This window comes from Oryza sativa, chromosome 8, assembly GCF_034140825.1.
Source record: "Oryza sativa Japonica Group chromosome 8, ASM3414082v1".
In the NCBI taxonomy this organism is placed as follows: domain Eukaryota; kingdom Viridiplantae; phylum Streptophyta; class Magnoliopsida; order Poales; family Poaceae; genus Oryza; species Oryza sativa.
In genome coordinates this window covers 25,306,751-25,326,573 of record NC_089042.1, presented here as the reverse complement: position 1 = coordinate 25,326,573, position 19,823 = coordinate 25,306,751, and the positions used below count along the sequence as shown (strand labels likewise).

The 19,823-nt window shown below is 45.4% G+C and overlaps 1 protein-coding gene across 1 annotated transcript; it reads left to right on the top strand.

Annotated features, from left to right (window-relative positions):
- Positions 1–216: 216 nt before the first annotated feature.
- Positions 217–7,928, top strand: LOC136351605 (uncharacterized). Its single transcript, XM_066303792.1, has 7 exons — positions 217–300; positions 436–1,701; positions 1,963–2,295; positions 2,384–4,057; positions 4,357–4,513; positions 6,503–6,588; positions 7,113–7,928. Exons 1-7 carry the CDS (start codon positions 217–219, stop codon positions 7,926–7,928), a joined length of 4,416 nt encoding a protein of 1,471 aa, XP_066159889.1.
- Positions 7,929–19,823: the final 11,895 nt, after the last annotated feature.

Genomic DNA, 19,823 nt, shown 5'->3' with positions numbered 1-19,823 from the left:
AGGCAACTAGATCTAGGATTTACTTTGCTATTTGTGCTGACTTCGAAAATTTTCAGATATATCCGAAAATTTTGGAAATATCCGAAAATTACTGCTTCCGCTTTTAATTGATTTTTGAATTAGCCTATTCACCCCCCCCCCCTCTAGGCCTAATTGACACTTTCAATTGGTATCAGAGCCTAATCTCCTAATTAGGCTTAACCGCTTGGAGAGATCATGTCGGGCCAAGCGGGGGATGGGAACAATGGTGATAAGGGAGCTAAGATCCCTTATGACTATCCCTCCACATCTACATCTTATGTGAGTACCTATAGCGGCAAAGCTCCGTACTTCAATGGTACGGACTATGCCGCTTGGAAGCATAAGATGAAGATGCATTTGAAGTCTATTAACCCATCTATTTGGAGAATAGTCGAAAAAGGCTATGTTTTGCAGAATCCCGAAGATCCCACCAAGGAGGACGACGAGAACGAGCACAAGAACGCTCAAGCCGCTAATGCAATACTTAGCGCCTTGAGTGGAAGTGAGTTCAACCGTGTGGATGGCATTGAGAGTGCCAAAGTGATTTGGTACACGCTTCGGAACTTGCATGAAGGCACGTATAGTGTTCGTGAGTCCAAGGTGGAGATCCTCAAGGGGCAATTTGAGAGATTTGTGATGTTAGATGGTGAGAGCCCAAGCGACATGTACGACCGGTTAAGCAAGATCGTCAATGAAATCAAGGGACTTGACTCCAAGGACATGACCGATGAGGTTGTGGTCAAGAAGATGGTTCGAGCAATCACTCCAAGGAACTCTACCTTGGTGACCATCATTCGTGAGCGTCCGGACTACAAGACTCTCACACCTCATGATTTGCTCGGATGCATCCTTACCCATGACATGCTCGTGCAAGAGTCTAAGGATGTCATCCAATACATCAACCAAAGCTCAACCGCAAGCATCAAGAATGAAGACTTGGCTTTGAAGGCAAAGGAAGAAGAAGAAGAGAACCGCAAGAGCAAGAGCAAGGCGGAGATCAATGATGAAGAGATGGCTCTCTTCGTCAAGAAGTTCGGCAAGTTCATGAGGCGAAGCGGCTTCTTCAAGGGAGGATCTTCCAAGCACTACTCCAACAAGTCAAGTGGAAGACACTCCGCAAAAGTGTGCTACGTGTGCAAAGCGCCTGGACACTTCATTGTGGATTGCCCCCACCTCAAGGATGGTTCCCACATCAAGGAAGATAAGAAGAAGAGTGAGAAGAAGGATGAGAAGAAGGAGAAGCACAAGCATAGCAAGAGGGAACATTATGGCCAAGCTCACCTTGGGATGATCTTCGGCTCCGACTCCGAGTCAAGCTCAAGTGATGAAGAAGGAGTCGCCACGTTTGCCGTCAAGCCTTCATCACCACCGAGACTCTTCGACTACTCAAGTGATGAGGATGCTCCCGTTTGCCTCATGGCAAAGGAGCCTAAGGTACCTTCTCCTCACAAGTCATTTAATGTTGATCTTGTTAGTGATGAGGAGGATGAGGTTATGGATGACGAATTGTTCAAGTCCATAACTAAGGAATCCCTACCACACTTGAGTGAGTTGCTTGGGAGAATTAAGGACCAATATGGAACTCTTGAGAGGCAAGAGAGTTTGCTCATTCGTAAGAAAGAGCGGTCTCATGAACTCAAGAGTGAGCTTGCTAAAGAGAGAGAGAAAAATGAGGCATTGGTACGACTTTACAAGCAAACCAAAGAGTCTCATGCTAATCTTGAGGTGGCGAACGCTCAACTTCAAGAGAGAGTGGATGGCTTGGACAAAGCATACCTCACTCTTGAAGAGAAGTTCGAAACCTTAAAAAATAGTGTCTCTCTCCCTAGCGAGCCATCTTGTTCCAAAATTGTCCCAAGCAATGAACCATGTGTGAGATGCAAAGATATTGATATTGAAGCTTGTGCTACTAACTCTATTTCCTTGAGTGCTTTGCAAAAGCAAAATGAGAAGCTTATGGGACTCCTTCACAATGGCCTACTTAAGTGCCATATGGGTAGTAAGGCCCTAAAGGAGTACCTAGACTATCAAAGGGACAACTTCAACCATGAGGGTCTTGGGTATGTTCCTCCACCAAAAGGAAAGGTGGACAAGAGTGTGATGATCAAGAGGCCCCAAGGTCTTAGCAATTTTGTTAAGGCCAAAAGTATCATTCCTAATGATTATGCTTCACATTGTTCTTTTGATGCATCTTATGTTCTTAGGAAGAATGCTAGTGGTCGTATTGTTGCTAAGTATGTAGGCCCAAGGGGCAAGAATATTTCTATCAAGAGAGTACTTTGGGTGCCTAAGGCACTTGTTACTAACATGAGAGGACCCAAGCAAGTATGGGTACCTAAAATTAGAAATTGATCTCTTGTAGGAATATGTCTCCGGTGGAAGAAGTTGGGTGATTGATAGTGGATGCACAAATCACATGACTGGAGAAGAATCAATGTTTTCAACTCTTGATCCAAATGGCACTTCACAAGATAACATAGTTTTCGGGGACAACGGAAAGGGAAAGGTTATGGGATTGGGTAACATTGCAATATCTAATGATCTTTCCATTGCCAACGTTCTCTTGGTAAAATCTCTAAACTACAATCTTTTGTCTGTTTCTCAATTATGTTCTATGGGTTACAATTGTCTTTTTACCGATGTTGATGTGACCGTCTATAGAAGGAATGATTCCTCGGTAGTCTTTAAGGGTGTCCTCAAGGGAAAGCTTTACCTTGTGGATTTTTCCTCAAGTAAAGCCAAACATGAGACATGCTTTGTGGCTAAGTCCAACACGGGGTGGCTTTGGCATCGGAGGCTAGCCCATGTTGGTATGAGGAATCTTCACAAGCTTCTAAAGCACGATCACATCCTTGGACTAACAAATATTCAATTTGAGAAAGATAGGGTGTGTAGCACATGTCAAGCCGGCAAACAAATTGGAGCACATCACCCCGTCAAGAATGTGATGACCACTACAAGACTATTGGAGCTTCTCCACATGGACCTCTTCGGACCAATTGCTTATCTAAGCATTGGAGGTAACAAATATGGTCTTGTTATTGTTGATGACTTTTCACGCTTCACGTGGGTGTTCTTTTTGCATGACAAGAGTGAGACACAAGCTATCTTCAAGAAGTTTGCAAGAAGAGCACAAAACGAGTTCGACCTCAAGATCAATAAGGCTAGATCCTCTAAGTTCGCTCCTAAAGTGGATGAGGGATTCTTGCTTGGGTATGGGTCAAATGAATACGCATACCGCGTTTTCAACAAAACCTCCGGTATTGTTGAGATCGCGCGTGATGTGACATTTGACGAAACTAATGGCTCTCAAGTAGAGCAAGTTGACTCACATGTGTTAGGTGAAGAAGAGGATCCGAGCGAAGCAATCAAAAGATTGGCTCTTGGGGACGTACGTCCTAGGGAGCCACAACAAGGAGCCTCTTCCTCAACACAAGTGGAGCCACCTACATCAACCCAAGCCGACGATCCCTCTATCTCAAGCTTGGATCAAGGTGAAGAAGGCGAGCAAGTGCCACCCTCACCGATCAACTTAGCTCGCCCAAGAATCCACCAAAGTATCCAAAGAGATCATCCCACCAACAACATCTTAGGAGACATCAACAAGGGAGTATCCACTCGTTCTCGTATTGCAAATTTTTGTGAGTATTACTCGTTTGTGTCTTCTCTTGAACCTCTAAGGGTGGAAGAAGCTCTTAATGATCCGGATTGGGTGATGGCGATGCAAGAGGAGTTGAACAATTTCACCCGGAATGAAGTGTGGACTTTGGTGGAGCGACCTCGGCAAAATGTGATTGGCACAAAGTGGATCTTCCGCAACAAACAAGACGAGGCCGGGGTCGTAATAAGGAACAAGGCGAGGTTAGTGGCGCAAGGGTTCACCCAAATCGAAGGATTAGATTTCGGTGAAACTTTTGCGCCGGTAGCTAGACTTGAGTCGATTCGCATATTGCTTGCTTTTGCTACTAACCTCAATTTTAAGCTATATCAAATGGATGTCAAAAGCGCCTTCCTCAACGGGCCTATCAACGAGTTGGTATACGTGGAGCAACCACCGGGCTTCGACACGTGTACAAGCTCCACAAGGCACTCTATGGGCTTAAGCAAGCCCCTAGAGCTTGGTATGAGTGTCTTCGCAATTTTCTTGTGAAAAACGGCTTTGAAATCGGGAAAGCCGATTCAACCCTTTTCACTAAAAGACATGATAATGATATTTTTGTGTGCCAAATATATGTCGATGACATTATATTTGGTTCTACTAACAAGTCTTTTAGTGAAGAGTTTAGTAGGATGATGACCAAACGTTTTGAGATGTCCATGATGGGTGAATTGAAGTTCTTCCTCGGCCTTCAAATCAAGCAACTCAAGGAAGGAACTTTCATTTGCCAAACAAAGTATTTGAAGGACATGCTTAAGAAGTTTGGGATGGAGAACGCCAAGCCAATCCACACTCCCATGCCATCAAATGGCCACCTCGACCTCAACAAGCAAGGTAAAGACGTCGATCAAAAGGTATACCGTTCCATCATTGGCTCACTTCTTTACCTTTGTGCATCTAGGCCCGATATTATGCTTAGTGTGTCCATGTGTGCAAGATTTCAAGCCGCTCCGAAGGAGTGTCACCTTGTGGCCGTGAAGAGAATTCTTAGATATTTAGTGCACACACCTAACCTTGGTCTTTGGTATCCTAAGGGAGCGAGGTTTGATCTCATTGGCTATGCCGATGCGGATTATGCCGGGTGCAAAGTGGATAGGAAAAGCACATCGGGTACTTGCCAATTCTTGGGTAGGTCCATTGTTTCTTAATCTTCCAAGAAGCAAAACTCCGTCGCCCTATCCACCACCGAAGTGGAATATGTTTCGGCAGGGAGTTGTTGTGCTCAACTTCTTTGGATGAAGCAAACCTTGAGAGACTATGGCCTCAATGTATCCAAAATCCCACTCCTATGTGACAATGAGAGTGCCATTAAGATAGCCAACAACCCCGTTCAACACTCCCGAACCAAACATATCAATATTCGCCACCATTTCTTGAGAGATCATTCCACAAGAGGCGACATAGACATCCAACATGTGAGAACCGACAAACAATTAGCGGATATCTTTACCAAGCCTCTCGATGAAGCTAGGTTTTGTGAGTTGAGGAGTGAACTAAATATTTTGGATTCTCGGAATGTGGCTTCATCTATTGCATGCATGTTTGCTTGGTAGAATAGGTTTGCATACCACTTTGTGACAAAATGGTCATTCAATTAATGGATGGACACTAGTCATTTTTTTTGTGGAGATTTTGAATCTATGTGTATGGGGATCTCATTTTTCAATGAATTTTGGTCCTAGCACAACTTGAAATAGATTCACACATTCCCTCTCTCGAGGGTGAATTATCTTGTCTCATAGTAATTCCCTCTCTTTTGATCCCTTGGATCGTCCATTTGACTTGTGGCTATTATTTTGTGTGATTGATTGTGTGCTAGTCACAAGTTCAAATGGAGCCTCTAGTGCTCGACCATCCCTTCCTTCCTAAATCCTATCAAAAATCCTTGTAAAAATTGTTTTTGTCAAAATTCCCGGTGCTTGTCCCTTACAAAATTCCTTTAAAATCTTTGAAAAATAGTTTCATCAAAATTCCCGGCGAAATCTCATTGCAAAACTGTGTTTTCCAGGAATTTTCGGACTTTCCGAAAAATTTTCGGACATTCCGAAAATCTCTGTCCTGTCGCTCTTTCAATTGCTGCAATCCTAGGATTTTTCGGACTTCCCGAAAAAATTTTCGGACATATCCGAAAAACATCAGAACCATGCGCAACTCTTCTGTATCCTTCCGGACATATCCGAAAATTTTCGGAAATATCCAAAAATCTCGGGGTCCTTATATATCACACCGTGGACTCCCTTCTCTCTCCTTTCCACTTCTTTTCCCCACGGGTTGACTCCCTCCTCCCTCCCCACCGGTGACCCCCTGGCGACCTCCCGCGACTCCCCTCCTCTCCAACCTCGAGGGAGCACGTTTGGGGCACTTCTTGGGCCCTACATTGTCGATCTTCACCGCGTTCTTCACGTGTTCTTCGTGTTCTTGAGGTATTTGCCCTAAAATCAAATCCCTAGATTCCTCAAGTTTTATCTTGTGATTTCCTTTAGTGGAGATGTTCCCCTAGTGCCATAGGCCCTGCAGATTCAATTTCCCAAGTTGTTGTTGGCGGATTTGTGCGGCATCTGAGTTATAGGGTTCGGCCGGAATATTTTTTCGGACTCGTCCGAAAATTTTTGGATATATCCGAAAATTCCTGGCAAACCCCTATCACTTCGGATTTGCTTGATTCTTGCCCTCACTCACTTGTTTCTTGCCTCTTTGGCCTCCATACCTGATTCCTTGTATCTCTATTGTTTGAAGGATGCCTCCCCGCAAGCAAACCTCCCACAAGTCCAAGCGCCCGAGGGATCGCTCTCCCACTCCATCCTCTCATGATGATTCGGACAGTGATTGGTCCGGTGGAGAGGATGCGGTTCCTCAGGTTGCGCGGGTGGCTCGGCGGTCTACTCAAGCTCATGGTGGTGGTGGTGATGGTGAGGGCTCCTCTCGTCAACCGCAAACGCCGCCGCACCAACCCAATGTCCCCATTGGGCCTCTCCGCATTCATACCCCCGAGAGGGATCTGGCGGTGATTCGCCAAGTGTATGATTGGCGGCGCAAGTCTGAGGTTGTTGCTCCTCGTCGGGATGAGGATCCGCGCTCCCTTCGGCGCACCGCCACGGATCCGCGTTTTTGGACCCTCTTTCAGCAAGACTTTTATGAGTCTGTGATTAAGTCCAAAGCTCATCCCACTGTTCCCATGCAATGGATCAATTGGGAGGAGTTGCAGGCACACAATGATCCGGTGATTGACTCTGTGATTGCCAATTGTGATCTCATGGGTATCCGCTCCTTCATGACGTTGCACCAAAATTGGTGCAACGAGGTCATTGCTCAGTTTTATGCCACCGTCTACTTTGATCGTTATCGTGCCATGCACTGGATGACTCAGGGGTCCTGGTATTCTGTCTCTTATCAGCAGTTGGCTGAGATATGGGGCTTCCGTCTTCGTTCTTAGCTCAACCTTGATGACCTTCATAATCTTCAAATTCCTGCCAACACAGAATTTCTTCCCCTTTACACTCCAAATGATCCAAATGTGGTGTTGGGCAAGGTCGACGGCCTCAAGCCATACTTTGCCTACTTGAACCGGATGTTTCGCCGGTCTTTTGTGCCTAAGGATGGTGATGCTAGCAGCATTAACCACCTTTCTAGGACCGTGCTTCTCCGGTTTGATCCCCCTCCTCACCGCTTCCATGTCTATCACTTTGTGTGGGAGGAGATTCGCATGGCTTCAATTCAGTACAAGAAGGGGTTGGTCTATGCCCCTCACATTATGCGGATGATCGAGACTGTGACTCAACTCCAGTTTCGCCATGATGTGACTCATTCTCAGCTTCACTTGCGCCTTCTTAAGGCCCCCCGCTCCTCAGCTGCTCGGGACATACCCTCCTCTTCCACTCAGCCGCCTCCTGCTCCTGAGCGCCCTGCCTCTGTGGCTCGTCGTGAGCCGTCTCCCTTATTCCGCATTTTGCGGAGTCTTTTTGGTCTTTGCTCCGCGAAGGCCAAAAAGAACCGCCGATTGCGGAATTCGGCGAAGAAAACGGCTCGTGATGTCAAGTTCCTCAAGGCAAGGTATTATGAGGACCACCACATTGATATCCCTCCTTCTCCTCCGGGTTTCGAGGCCGAGCCCGATGAGCCAGAGGATGAAGCGATTGAGGATCCTTTTGCTGGGTTGCCTTCCGATTTTGACTTCTTTGGATATGGCCATGGCTATGGCTATCCTCCTCCACCCCCTCCAGAGGATCCTCCTCAGGCGCCCTTCGCTTGAGTCGTCATCTCATCGTCCTCTCTTTTTGGTGTCTTGATGCCAAAGGGGGAGAATATCTATCATGGCTTTAGATTATCTATCTTGTCCTTAGAGTCGAGCACAGTTGGTTTTTATCTGTATGAGACTATTGTGGTTTTTTATGTTAAGTTTAAAGCTTTGTAAGACTATTGTTTAATTATGAATGCTTGTGATGTAATGGATCTTTTTCTCTTTTAATGTGGTGCAAAGCCTTATCCTCTTTATATGGTGCTTGTGATGAGATGTAATTATTCCTTTGTATGTGATGTGTTGGATGTAATGAGCATATGTGATATATTTGTTCTCTTGTGAGCTTCAATGTGGATGCAATAATTTAGGGGGAGCTCTCCACTTGCTTTTATGCACACTCTTAGGGGGAGCTTCCACTAAAACTTTGCACCAAAAACCTTAAATTATATTCATTCTCTTTTGTGTTCTAATCGTATTGTCATCAATCACCAAAAAGGGGGAGATTGAAAGTGCATCTAGGCCCCTAACGATTTTGGTGATTAATTACAATGCGATTAGAGAGGACTAACATTTTTATTTAAGCAAATGTGAAGGTTACTATGTCCTCAATGAGTTAGCGTAATGCATATCCCGCCGAATACGTTGATGTGATGTGATGTGGCAAATGAGCAAATGGTATTTTGTACGTTTTCGTTTCCTTGAGTTAATAAGAAAGCCGCACTATTAAGAGGGATGATGCATTGACATACGAGGAGTGATCAAAGTGCTCAAAATCTATTTTTAAAAAAAAAGTGTTTCTCCTCAGTTTGGTGTGTTCTGAATTTTTTCGGAGTTTTCCGAAACTCATTTTCGGACTTTCCGAAAACACACAGAACCATATTTTCGCTTCTGGAAATTTTCGGATATGTCCGAAAGTGATTTTCGGACTTTCCGAAAATGATTGTGAAGGCAAAAGTGGTTCTGTATATTTTCGGACTTGTCCGAAACTGATTTTCGGATTTTCCGAAAATCATCAGTAGAGTCAATTTCGCTTCTGTATATTTTCGGACTTGTCCGAAAGTTATTTTCGGACTTTTCCGAAAGTTATTTTCGGACTTTTCCGAGAACATCCAGAACGATGTCCGAAAAATCCTTTGTTGTCCAAACTGTTGGTGCTGAGCTGGAATTTTCGGACATGTCCGAAAATCTTTCGGAATATCCGAAAATCTCAATTATTGTGCATAACGGGCAGAATCTGGGCTGTGGCTATAAATAGCCCCCTCCCCTCACTTGTGAGGGCTGCTGGTTCCATTCCAATCATTTGTGCCCTTGGCTTGCTCTCTCTTTCTAGCACTTTTGAGCCTTGCTTTCTTGTTTCCCCTCTCACCGGTGTTCGATTTGGATTTGGTGTGTGTGTGAGAGTTGTGGATTCGAGTTTGTGTGAGTGCTTGTTGTTGACTTCGTGAAGATTTGTGAGCACTTGCATCATCTCCGGGAGTTCTTTGCTTCATTTGTTACTCTTGGAGGTTGAGGACTCCTATGCGGCTAGGTGTCGCTCCCGAGCTACCGATCTACTTGTGGTTGGCCGGGAGAAGTTTGTGAAGGTCGGATCTCACCTCCGAAAGGGAAGAGATATCCTTAGTGGAAGGAGGAGTGCTTAGTGCAACCTCTTGAGGAAAGGGTTAGCTAAGATCCGGCTCTTAGTGAGCTCCTCAACGGAGAGTAGAATCCCCTCAAGGATTCGAACTTCGGGAACAACCTCGTGAGCTTCATCTTTGGTGACTTTACTTCCTCCCTCTCCACTAGCTTTGCTTGTTCAAGCCGCTATAGGTCTAGTTGCTGTTTGTGCTAGTATATTCTTGTTGTAGGCAACTAGATCTAGGATTTACTTTGCTTTTTGTGCTGACTCCGAAAATTTTCGGATATATCTGAAAATTTCGGAAATATGCGAAAATTACTTCTTCCGCTTTTAATTGATTTTTGAATTAGCCTATTCACCTCCCCTCTAGGCCTAATTGACACTTTCACCCCTGATCCAAGATCTCGCGCAGATCGAGTTCAGGATGCGCCAACTTCACATACGCAAGGACATGGCACGCCCCGGTGTTGATCCCGTTAGACGTCTCCTCCCCGATCTTGGCCGCATGCTTGGAGGGGATCTCCTCCATCGCCGCTGCCAGCTCCGCAAGAGAAGACGTCAGCGAGAACTCATTGGGATTTGCCAGGATTGTAGACTTGATGCCGCACTCCCCGGCGAGCTGGTGTAGACCAGTATAGGTGACCCGCAATGAGCCATGGATTTCCGACAGATTGTTCCCGAGCTCCGACATGCGGTGCTCGAGCCCCTGTTGTTGTCGCTCGTTGCCGTCTACCAACTCCCTCATCTTCTTGAGGTCTTAATGAGCCTCCGCCAACTCGTGTACCAGCCGGTCAGCACGCTCGTTCGCTGACGCCGCCGCCGACCTCGCCTCCGCAATCTCGCGACCAATGCTACGAGCACCAGCCTCGAGGAGGCGCCCCATTTCGACCTGGAGCTCCTCCCAAGTGAGGACGGTAGCCGGTGGACCGCGACCAGCCGCGGGATCGTTGGCTGGGCCGCTTGGTGTCGCCTCGCGGCTCCCGGGCGCAAGCACGACATCCGTCGAGGCCACAGCGGGAGACGCGCCGGAAGTCCCTCCGGACTCATCTTGCACCGCCTTCGACCGCGCCGCCCTGTGAGAACAGCCATGGTTCATACAACGCTCAAACAAAGTCACGGGAACTCAAGTTCATCCACTTACTTCTCACCAACCGTCACAAGTCGTTCTCGTCGTGGAGGCGGGGGAGACGCGTCCGAGGCCTGAAAAACGGTTGATGCGAAGTAAGGCGAAATTCTTCTGGCTGCACGATCAGACAACAGGATAGCTTACCGAGGGGGTAGATGCCTTGCGATGATGTCCGCTTACAGAGGAGAATTTTCTCCCCTTTGTCGGAACATTGCCACCACTTGTGGTGGCGGCAGCAGCAGCAGCATCGGACGCCTCCTTGGCGACCTTCTCCTTCAGTGACGCCGCCACCTGATGGTCCGCGAGCGGCCCGATGATGTCAGTCAGAGGAAGAGCCTACGCTTAATCAGGTCACAACGCGATCTCGGAAGGGAAACTCAGAATACATATTGAGTATACTTACATTGATGCCAGCGTCACGTTCGGCCGCCCCCTTCTCACAAAGGGGAACGGGGATGTTACTCGCCGTTGTCGGGCCACTGATCATCACCTGGCCGACACGACGTCCCACGGTTTCGCTGTTCAGACCTGTGAATCGAGAACCAAATTTCGATAAATCAGGAGGAACGTGAACACGAGCCTGTCAGGATAAATGCAAGAAAGATACCCTGAGGAGAAACCCGGGTCGCGTCCTCCGGTCCGGAATAGTCAAAGGCTGGATGGACTCGAGCCTGGAGCGGCTGGATCCGTCTACCAACAAAGTCTGCAGCGACTTCATACCCCGACAAGCCTCGTACTCGGAGATCGTCGACAATGTCGATAAACGACTGAAGAGAAGGGGTCAAGGGGGGCATTGCGGTCCAAGACGAAATCTTGTCCGGTTGTTCCTCAGGAACAACGAAGACAGGGTCCGAATCTTCGATCTGGAGGTAGAACCACCTCATCCGCCATTTGCTGCGAGAGGAAGGGCACTGGAAGGGGATATAACGTGACTTCAGGCCATCCCAAAGTCGGAACCCTGTTGGATTCCATTCAACGCAGCTCGTAGTAGAAGCGAAAGAGATCGAGAAAGGGCTCTACCCCAATGTAGGCCTCACAAAGATGAGAAAAGATACTAAGGAAGGCGATAGAATTGGGGTTCAGGTGGAGCAGAGAAAGACCGTAAAAGTTCAAAACCAAGAGAAGAAATTCGGAAGGCGGAGGAAGAAAACCGCAGAGAATGTAGTCTTCCATCGCAACCATGCGACCTAAGACGGGCTGGGGATCAGTACCTCCTGCTTCCTTTCCATGGTTCCACGGCCGGGAAGGGCGCCGTCTTCCTGGAGCTTCTTCAGCGACGCGCTGGTGGAGGAGGATTTGCCAAGATCCATCGTCGATCGGAGATCGCCGGATAAAGGGCTCAGGTCGACGAGCTAGGGTTTCTTGTGAGAGCGGAGAAGACGAAGAACACTTGCAGGCGGGATATTTTCTTCACAATGGGCGGACTTCAAAATGGATCCTCAAAATTCCTTTAAATGGACGCACTACCGACGGTGCGAATTCCAAGGAAAGGGGAGAGATGCCCGCCGGAGATTTCTGGGTCCGTTACGCGCGGCGGTTTTTTGGACTTCAGTTTAAATTCACTCGTGACCGTTGGGCTTCACATGATGTTCTCGACTACGTCCCATCTCTACGGTCCTCACACCGAGAACGACAACAGTCTTGACACAAGAAGTCGCGAATGGTTACACGAGTTCATTTAAGCAGAAGTCAGGGGCTACTGTCAGGGTTACGGGTTAGGTATACCCTTTACCCTTCGATATACGTCGCATATCAGTATGGCATACCCACGCGCATACGGATATTCTCTGCACACATTAAGGAAATCCTTCACGGAATTTACGAGATGGAAAGAGTTCTACTCGGACAAGACTGGGTCGTCAATGTATTGTGTAAGGTCTGATATCTCCGAGTTCTACTTGAAAACCGCTTGACCTGCGATATAAAAGGGACCCCCCGGTGAGGACCTAAGGCATCAAATCTCAGAGCCAACACAACCCTCACAGCCTACGAAGTCGGAGCCTGCAGGAGCCAAATCGCTGGGGATCTAGTTGAACCAACTCGACCGCGATCTCGCCGGATCCATCGAGTTCCATTGTTCCCTTTGTAACCTGTATTTTCCATCATATAATCCCACATCAACTGGATTAGGGCTATTACCTATCAAGGGGCCTGAACCAGTATAATCTTCGTCTTTTGTCTGCTTGATGTCGTCTTACGTAGATCCTTGTACCAACGTACCCTAATACCCTCTATATCCGGTCTGCGAGTATCACCCGTCGACAAAAATCCCTTGTATTAGGATACGGAGGGAGTAGTAACTTTTTCTCAGGATAGAGAGGCAGCTCCTAGAGCTCATAGGTTCTCTTCCGGTCGTTTTACTAAGCATTTTGAGAATACTCCCTCTATTTTATAATATAAGAGTTTTAATTTTTTTCTAAGTTAAACATTTGTAAGTTTAATCATATTAATAGAAATGCAGTAGTAGTTTCAAAACAAAATAAATGTACTGCCAAGATATATTCAATATTGAATGTAATAAAACTAACTTGGTGTGCTGTTGTAAATGTTGCTATTTTTTCTATAAACTTAAAGAAGTTTAACTTGGAGAAAATGTCTTATAATATGAAATAGAGGAGTATGAGCAAATGCTCCTTAAGAGATTCTCAAATAATGGCACGTTGAGAAATCATAAAGCAATGTTATCGAGTCAAAATGGTTTTCTTTACAAACTATCTTTCGGATGGAACATGGAGCAGGTCATCTATATACATTTTTTTTAACATCTATATACATCTTGATAAATGATAATACACCTCCATGCTTACGGACTACGTACAGAATTAGAATAGCAGCTTTTGGGCCTCTTTTGCGTTCTTTACAGCCGGTAAGTTACCCCTAAAAGGCCACTTGGCCCAAAAAAATGGGCCTATTTCTCGTATTTAGTGTCGCCTCGTATCCAAGTTGCAGTGTTTTTCCTTTTTTAACGAAGGTTGCAGAATTGTAGACAAACCTTTCGTGGACTCGAGTGAGATGCGCTTCGAAGTTCCTTCAGATTAGGGTGATGATGGATTGATTTTGACCTAATCAATACTACTCATTAGAGCTATATATACATGTCTACAGGCATTTCGTTCTACCCTGTTATCGCCGGTTAGCATATAATACAACTAGTGTGGTGGTCCACGCAGATTGCGCGGCTAGCATCATTATATTTTGGGGCAATTGCAAATTTGCCACTGGTTTAAATCGTTATTGCAAAACTGCCACTAGAAAATTGTAAAAATGTTACTATAACTGTCATTCAAGTGGCATCCTTGTAATATTGAAAAAACTGGTGGCAAATTTGCAAATGCCCCTATTTTGGGGCAATTGCAAAGCATACTAGAAAAAATGCCCGTGCGTTGCAACGGGTAAACTAAAATTATACCAAATATAAAATATTATATTATTAGGTTGAGTTTTCCATGATATGGGCCTTTAAGAAAATATATTTCTAGAGAAATAATGAAAGTTAAAAAAAAGAAAGAAAATGCCTCTTTAGAGTTTAGACCCGCCGGCCTGCTAGGGCATTCGCGCGCGCGGCCCAGCAGTGTTGCAGCCCGGGAAGGGAGGCCGGCCCGACACGGGATCAACCTTAGCCGTTCATTTTCATCGACGGCTCGGATTGATTATGAAAACATCAAAACCGCTAACCCTAACCCTCAACACCCTTTCCTTCCCCACCGCGAGCCGCCTCCCCCCTCTCTCTGTGTACCGCCTCTCCTCCTCCGCCGCTCCTCCTCCCCCTCCCCGGTGGCATCGCTCTCCCTCCACCCACCGGCGGTGCCGCTTCCATCCCTCTCTTCCTCTCGACCGTCCTTCCCCTCGCCTCTCTCTCTCGCCTCTCGCGAGATGGGTCCGGCGACGGCGATGGCGACCGCGGGTGGATCCGGCCGCGGTGGTGGCGGCCGAGGACGGATCCGGTGGCGGCGGCTCCGTCCAACCCCTCTCACCTCCCTCCTGCGGCGGATCTGACGGCGTTGGTGGTGTTGGCCCCTTCCCCGGTGTGGCGACGCGCCGGGAGCGGCGGTGGGCTCGGGAGCTGGTCGCGGTGGAAGGCGGTGATGCGGACAATGGCACGACGACGTCGGCGGCGGTGACCAAGAGGAGGGCGGCTGCGGGAGGCGGCTAGGGTTAGGGTTAGGGTTTTTTTTTAATTTGGGATGTTGATTTTGTGGGGATTCTTGATTTTTATTTGGGATTGCAATTTAGTGATTCTTTGATTTTGGGCAAAGGGGTTGGGAGCAATCGGTTGATCTGCTCATGGATTTTTCATGGTGTATTTGAGTTCTCGTGGATCTCTCTTCTGACTTTATTTGGTTGGATTAGAGTCCGATTCTTTTAGTTTTTTTTAAGAAAAATCGCAAAAAACCGCACGGGGAGAGAATCGAACAGGGAATCGGACTCTGCGCATCGCATTACTCGGACGACGTACAAAAATCCCTGGCAAAAACATCTTAAACTTTTATAATATGTAAAGATATGTTCTCTCATTATATAATTTTAGATTTTGTACTTAACTTTACGAAACTACTAATATGTGATATTCATATTGTATTTTATATATGTATTAGTTATTAATTGTTTTTAATATCAAATTTTAGTTATTGTAAATTATATTCCTATATGGACTCTAGACTCGTCTTTCAATGTTTCTTTTTTTAATTCCGAATTTTTGTTATATGTAAATTGTATTTCTATATATACTCTAAGCTCTTCTTCCAATATTATTTTTTTAATTCTGAATTTTTATTATTTCTAATTGTAATTCCATGTGGACTCTAAACTCTTCTTTCAATATTCTTTAATTTTAACTTTGAATTTTAGATACTTCTAAATTGTATTCCTATATTGACTACTCTTCTTCCTATTTTTTTTTATTTCGAATTTTAGTTATTTATAAATTGTATTTTTATACGGACTCTAAACTCTACTTTTAATTTTATTTTGTAATGTTTATTCCGAATTTTAGTTAGTTTTAAATTCCTATATGAACTCTATACTCTACTTCTTATATTCCTTATTTTAATTCCGAATTTCTATTATTTCTTAATTATATTTCTATATGGACTCTATATTCTACTTTTAATATTCCTTATTAGTTTCAATTTTCTATTATTTCTTAATTGTATTTCTATATGGATTATATACTCTTTTTCTAATATTATTTATTTTTTAATTCCGAATTTTAGTTATTTATAAATTGTATTTCTATATGGACTCTACTCTAGTCTCCTCTTCCAATATTCCTTTTTTTTAATTCCGAATTTCAATTATTTCTAAATTGTATTTCTATATGGACTATATTTTTCTTTTTCTCCAATTAATATGAGAATTTCTATCCCGTGAGAGTGAACGTGGAGACTTCATTTTTTATTCCTTTATAATAAGTTAATATATGTCATAATTAGATTACAAAGCAAACCGTACTAGTTGCAAAAAAGAGGGGGGGGGGGGAGGAGGGGGGTCTAAAGCGTTGAGCGAAATGTTGACCAAAACACGTATCAGGTCAGGTGTGAACTGGCCACCCAGAAATTTTTCATGGCACGAGCAGAGGACACCAGTATAGCAGAGGCTGCTCCTGCCTGCCCACTCCCGCCAGGGAAACGCCTGTGGGATGGGGAGACGAGACGACAAAGGCTGCGGTGCGGAACGGAAGGCGGGGCATCGGCACAGGCGCCCCTTTGGCATCTCCCCCTCGGACCCATCCTCTCTACCTTCCCTTGGCGATGCTGCATCCATCTGCAGATCTGCTCGTGCTCGCCTCATCCATCACCTGCCTTGCGCCCTTGCCTTTCCCTCTGCCTGACTGCCTCTGCCTCTCTGCTTCGCTCGCTTGGGTGAACCGGTGGGTGCGTGCGGGGCGGGGCGGGGCGGAACGGGGCCTACGAAAAAGAGGCCGCACCCACGCACGCGCCTTTACGCCGCGGAGCCCCTACCAGCACACCACACCACACCACAGTACCACACGGGCCCGTCTCGTCTATGCCGTGAGAGTTGAGACTGCCCGCCGCCTCGCCTCCCTCTCGTCGTTCCACGCGGTTGTCACGCTGCCGGCCTCGCCGCGGGCGGGGCGGGAGACCGGGAGGGGAAGCCGACCGCGTGCTGGCGTGCGAGTAGCTTTCTTCTTTTCGAAGGGGTTCGGGTGGTGTTGGGGATGGATGGAAGCCGTGAATGAATGATGCACACACACATGCAGAATTACATACGCAGAGGCTGTGTGGCCTGTGGGGGACTGGTCAGAAAGGCGATAGTCGCTTTCCTGATTTCTGAGCACGCAGCCACGCGACGGTGATTTCTGGTCAGAATTGATATGCAGCTCTTTATCGAGAGAAGAAAGCAACAAACAAAAAACAGGGTCACATGCGCCCGTGAAATGTGATCGTCTATGTGATGGGCTCCCATTGGAGCTGCTTCGCGTAATGGCGCCACCGAATTTATATACTACCACTGATCATTTTATAATACTACATTTGCTTTCGTTCCGTATCAGAAGAAACGAAACACCATCAGTTTTTACTCTCTTTTCTATGTGTTTTTCTTAGAGGTTAAAATCACAAAACCAAAAAAAGTTATGCCCTGAGCACTGTTGTGGCACATCCCCCTAGGCTAATCTAGTGGGTGCTATCATTGGGGGTACATTTTGTATTAGAGCCAGTTCAATAGTATAGCCAACTACTAGCTCCAAATCATCTATAACCAATGTAATAACTAATTCATACAATAGTTGCTTACTATACTATTAATACCTGGTCCTATCTGTCATACACACAGTATGTCTTAAAGTCCGTGCTACAGCTGGTTACAAATCTGTAGCCCACTGCTTTTCTCTCTCTTCATTTATCTCTTTAAAATATATTTATAGCTGGCTTATAGCCTTTTATTGTACCTGCTCTTAAGCAAACAGGATCATCATCAAGCGTAATATGCACCACAGCCTGATCTCTTCATCATGCTGCCTTGTACTAGCTGTTCTTTTGGTGCTTAGCTTCTGCCATGACCAAAAAACACAAGAAAAAAATATACAGTACTTGATTTGGACTCTGGCGATTGCTCCTGCTTGCCACTTGATGATCATCAATTCATCATCTTGGCCAGCGTTGATGTTCCTTAATCCAAACCAGCCAGCCTCAGTGCCTCACGCAGCTCTAAGACAAACACTGCCCCATTAAACAAGTAAGCGTGATCAGTTTCGTACAAAAACCTTGTGACCATACAGTTGCCAGTGCAACCACGAGTGTACAGTACAGGAGGCTGAGAGACAGCAACCGGCTTGTGCCGTTGTGCGTCACTGGACCAGAGTGTGTACAATAGCTAAACATCGATGATTGCTTAGACATGCCACAAAAAACTTTGTGTTTCCTTGTTGGATAATAATTGTTTGTTAGGGCGTGTTCTAATCTGATGTAATTTTTCAGTAGGTATGTATTATTTGGCTCATGATCCATAATTTGATAGTACATCATTTTTCTAAGCAACTTGAACTGCATACATCCAAATTAGGGTGTAGTGGTCCGATTATTCATTTATCTCTTAAAGCATGTGTTAGGAAATGTATTTGTAGGGTGTAAGTGTGATGTAGCGTGTGTAGTGGTGTGCACGCATGTGTATCTGTCGTGTAATCTAAAAAAACAGAGTCTACCACTTGAAAAGAGGCACCCAATATTTCGTTGATAATCATGATAATAAAACAGTTTCTTTTGAATAAAAATAAAATTCGGCCAACTAAACTTTTATAGATTTTATCTTAAACGTTTTCTTAATCTAATCTGTTTATTGAGCAGTTTTACCTATCAAACCGCGTCGATCTGTCCCATTACCAATACCAAGTGGCTATCATCCAGATTTGAAACCCTGCTTATAAGTCCCAACCATGATAAGCAAAGTGGTGCCGGAACTGAACCCGTCTCCTCTGAAAATACTGTGCCCAGTGCTGCCTAGATCATCACATACTGTACATTAATACAGTCCTCTGAAAATACTGAATTTTAGCAGTGATGCACATCAGATACTGTAGGTTAATACAGCACAAGCATGTGTACGAGACCACCAAACAAACAGAAGGTGACAGTGAATGATTATTGAGGATGAACACGCGCACAAGAAAGAAAGTCTCAAGAGAGGCAACACTGGACAGTGCCATCAATCCGTCCACTGCTTATGTGGGAGTGGGAGCCATCTGTCCGTGCTCCTGCCTGCTTCCTCCCTGTCCTGCTTCACTGGATTGGCCCAGCTAGTTGCCCAAGTAATTGAGTTGTAACCTAATGACAGTTGCAACTGCAAATATATAGGCAGGCAAAAGAAAAACCTCAGCAGAATGATTAATTCTTTTGAATGAACAGCTTGATTAAATTACCTATGGTTCATTGCAGCAGAAGCAACCGGCCACAGTCCACAGTACACTAGTACAGGGACTATAGGGTACAGTACACGGCACAGTATAATGCATTCTGCACCCTGTACCACTGATAGATTTGAAGGGGAAACTGTCAAATTTATCAAATGTCCCACATGCTAAACTATACTACCAGTAAGCAGAAGAAAAGAGTAGGGTTATTACTGCACAGTTGTAGTGTTGTAGTAGAGAAACGATCAGTGTCTTCCGGCTAGCTACACAAGATGATGGACTAGATGACTTGAATTCAAAGCCGCATCTCCTCTAATTATTTGATATTAGGTCATTCCCTAATATTCGTGTTTTTTAGTGTTGTAGTACAAGCTCTCTCTTCAACATTCTTTTTCCTACTTTTAGGTAGATACCAGCATCTCTCATCTGTAAAGCCAAAGTTCTCTCTTCATCGTTCTGAATTCTGATGATGTCCTCCACCACTCCGTTTCAATACATCTTCAAATCCATGCTGGTCCTGCATTACCACTCCTACGAGTGCCATTATGATTACTACTTCGGTACCTCCTCATATGCTCACAACGGAGAAAATACATGACAAAAACCCTTCAGGTTTTATTTCCTCTTACGATGACTTGAGCAACGCTTGAATTGGCATGGCGCCTGAGGCAACATCAGCTTATCCCGCCAAAATGGTGTGCAAATTACAGGGATTCTATAATGCAGGTGTACAGCAGCCACTGATATATGTACATAGATCCACATATTAGCAACTGCTATGCTATCCTATACGCA

What these genes read in the sequence shown, in the direction of transcription:
- LOC136351605 (XM_066303792.1), top strand. Translation starts at nt 217, where the DNA reads ATGTCGGGCCAAGCGGGGGATGGGAACAATGGTGATAAGGGAGCTAAG. An exon ending in CCTCGACCTCAACAAGCAAG is followed by an intron (nt 4,514 to 6,502) that starts GTAAAGACGTCG and finishes TGATTCGGACAG; the next exon opens with TGATTGGTCCGGTGGAGAGG. An exon ending in TCATGGTGGTGGTGGTGATG is followed by an intron (nt 6,589 to 7,112) that starts GTGAGGGCTCCT and finishes CTTCGTTCTTAG; the next exon opens with CTCAACCTTGATGACCTTCA.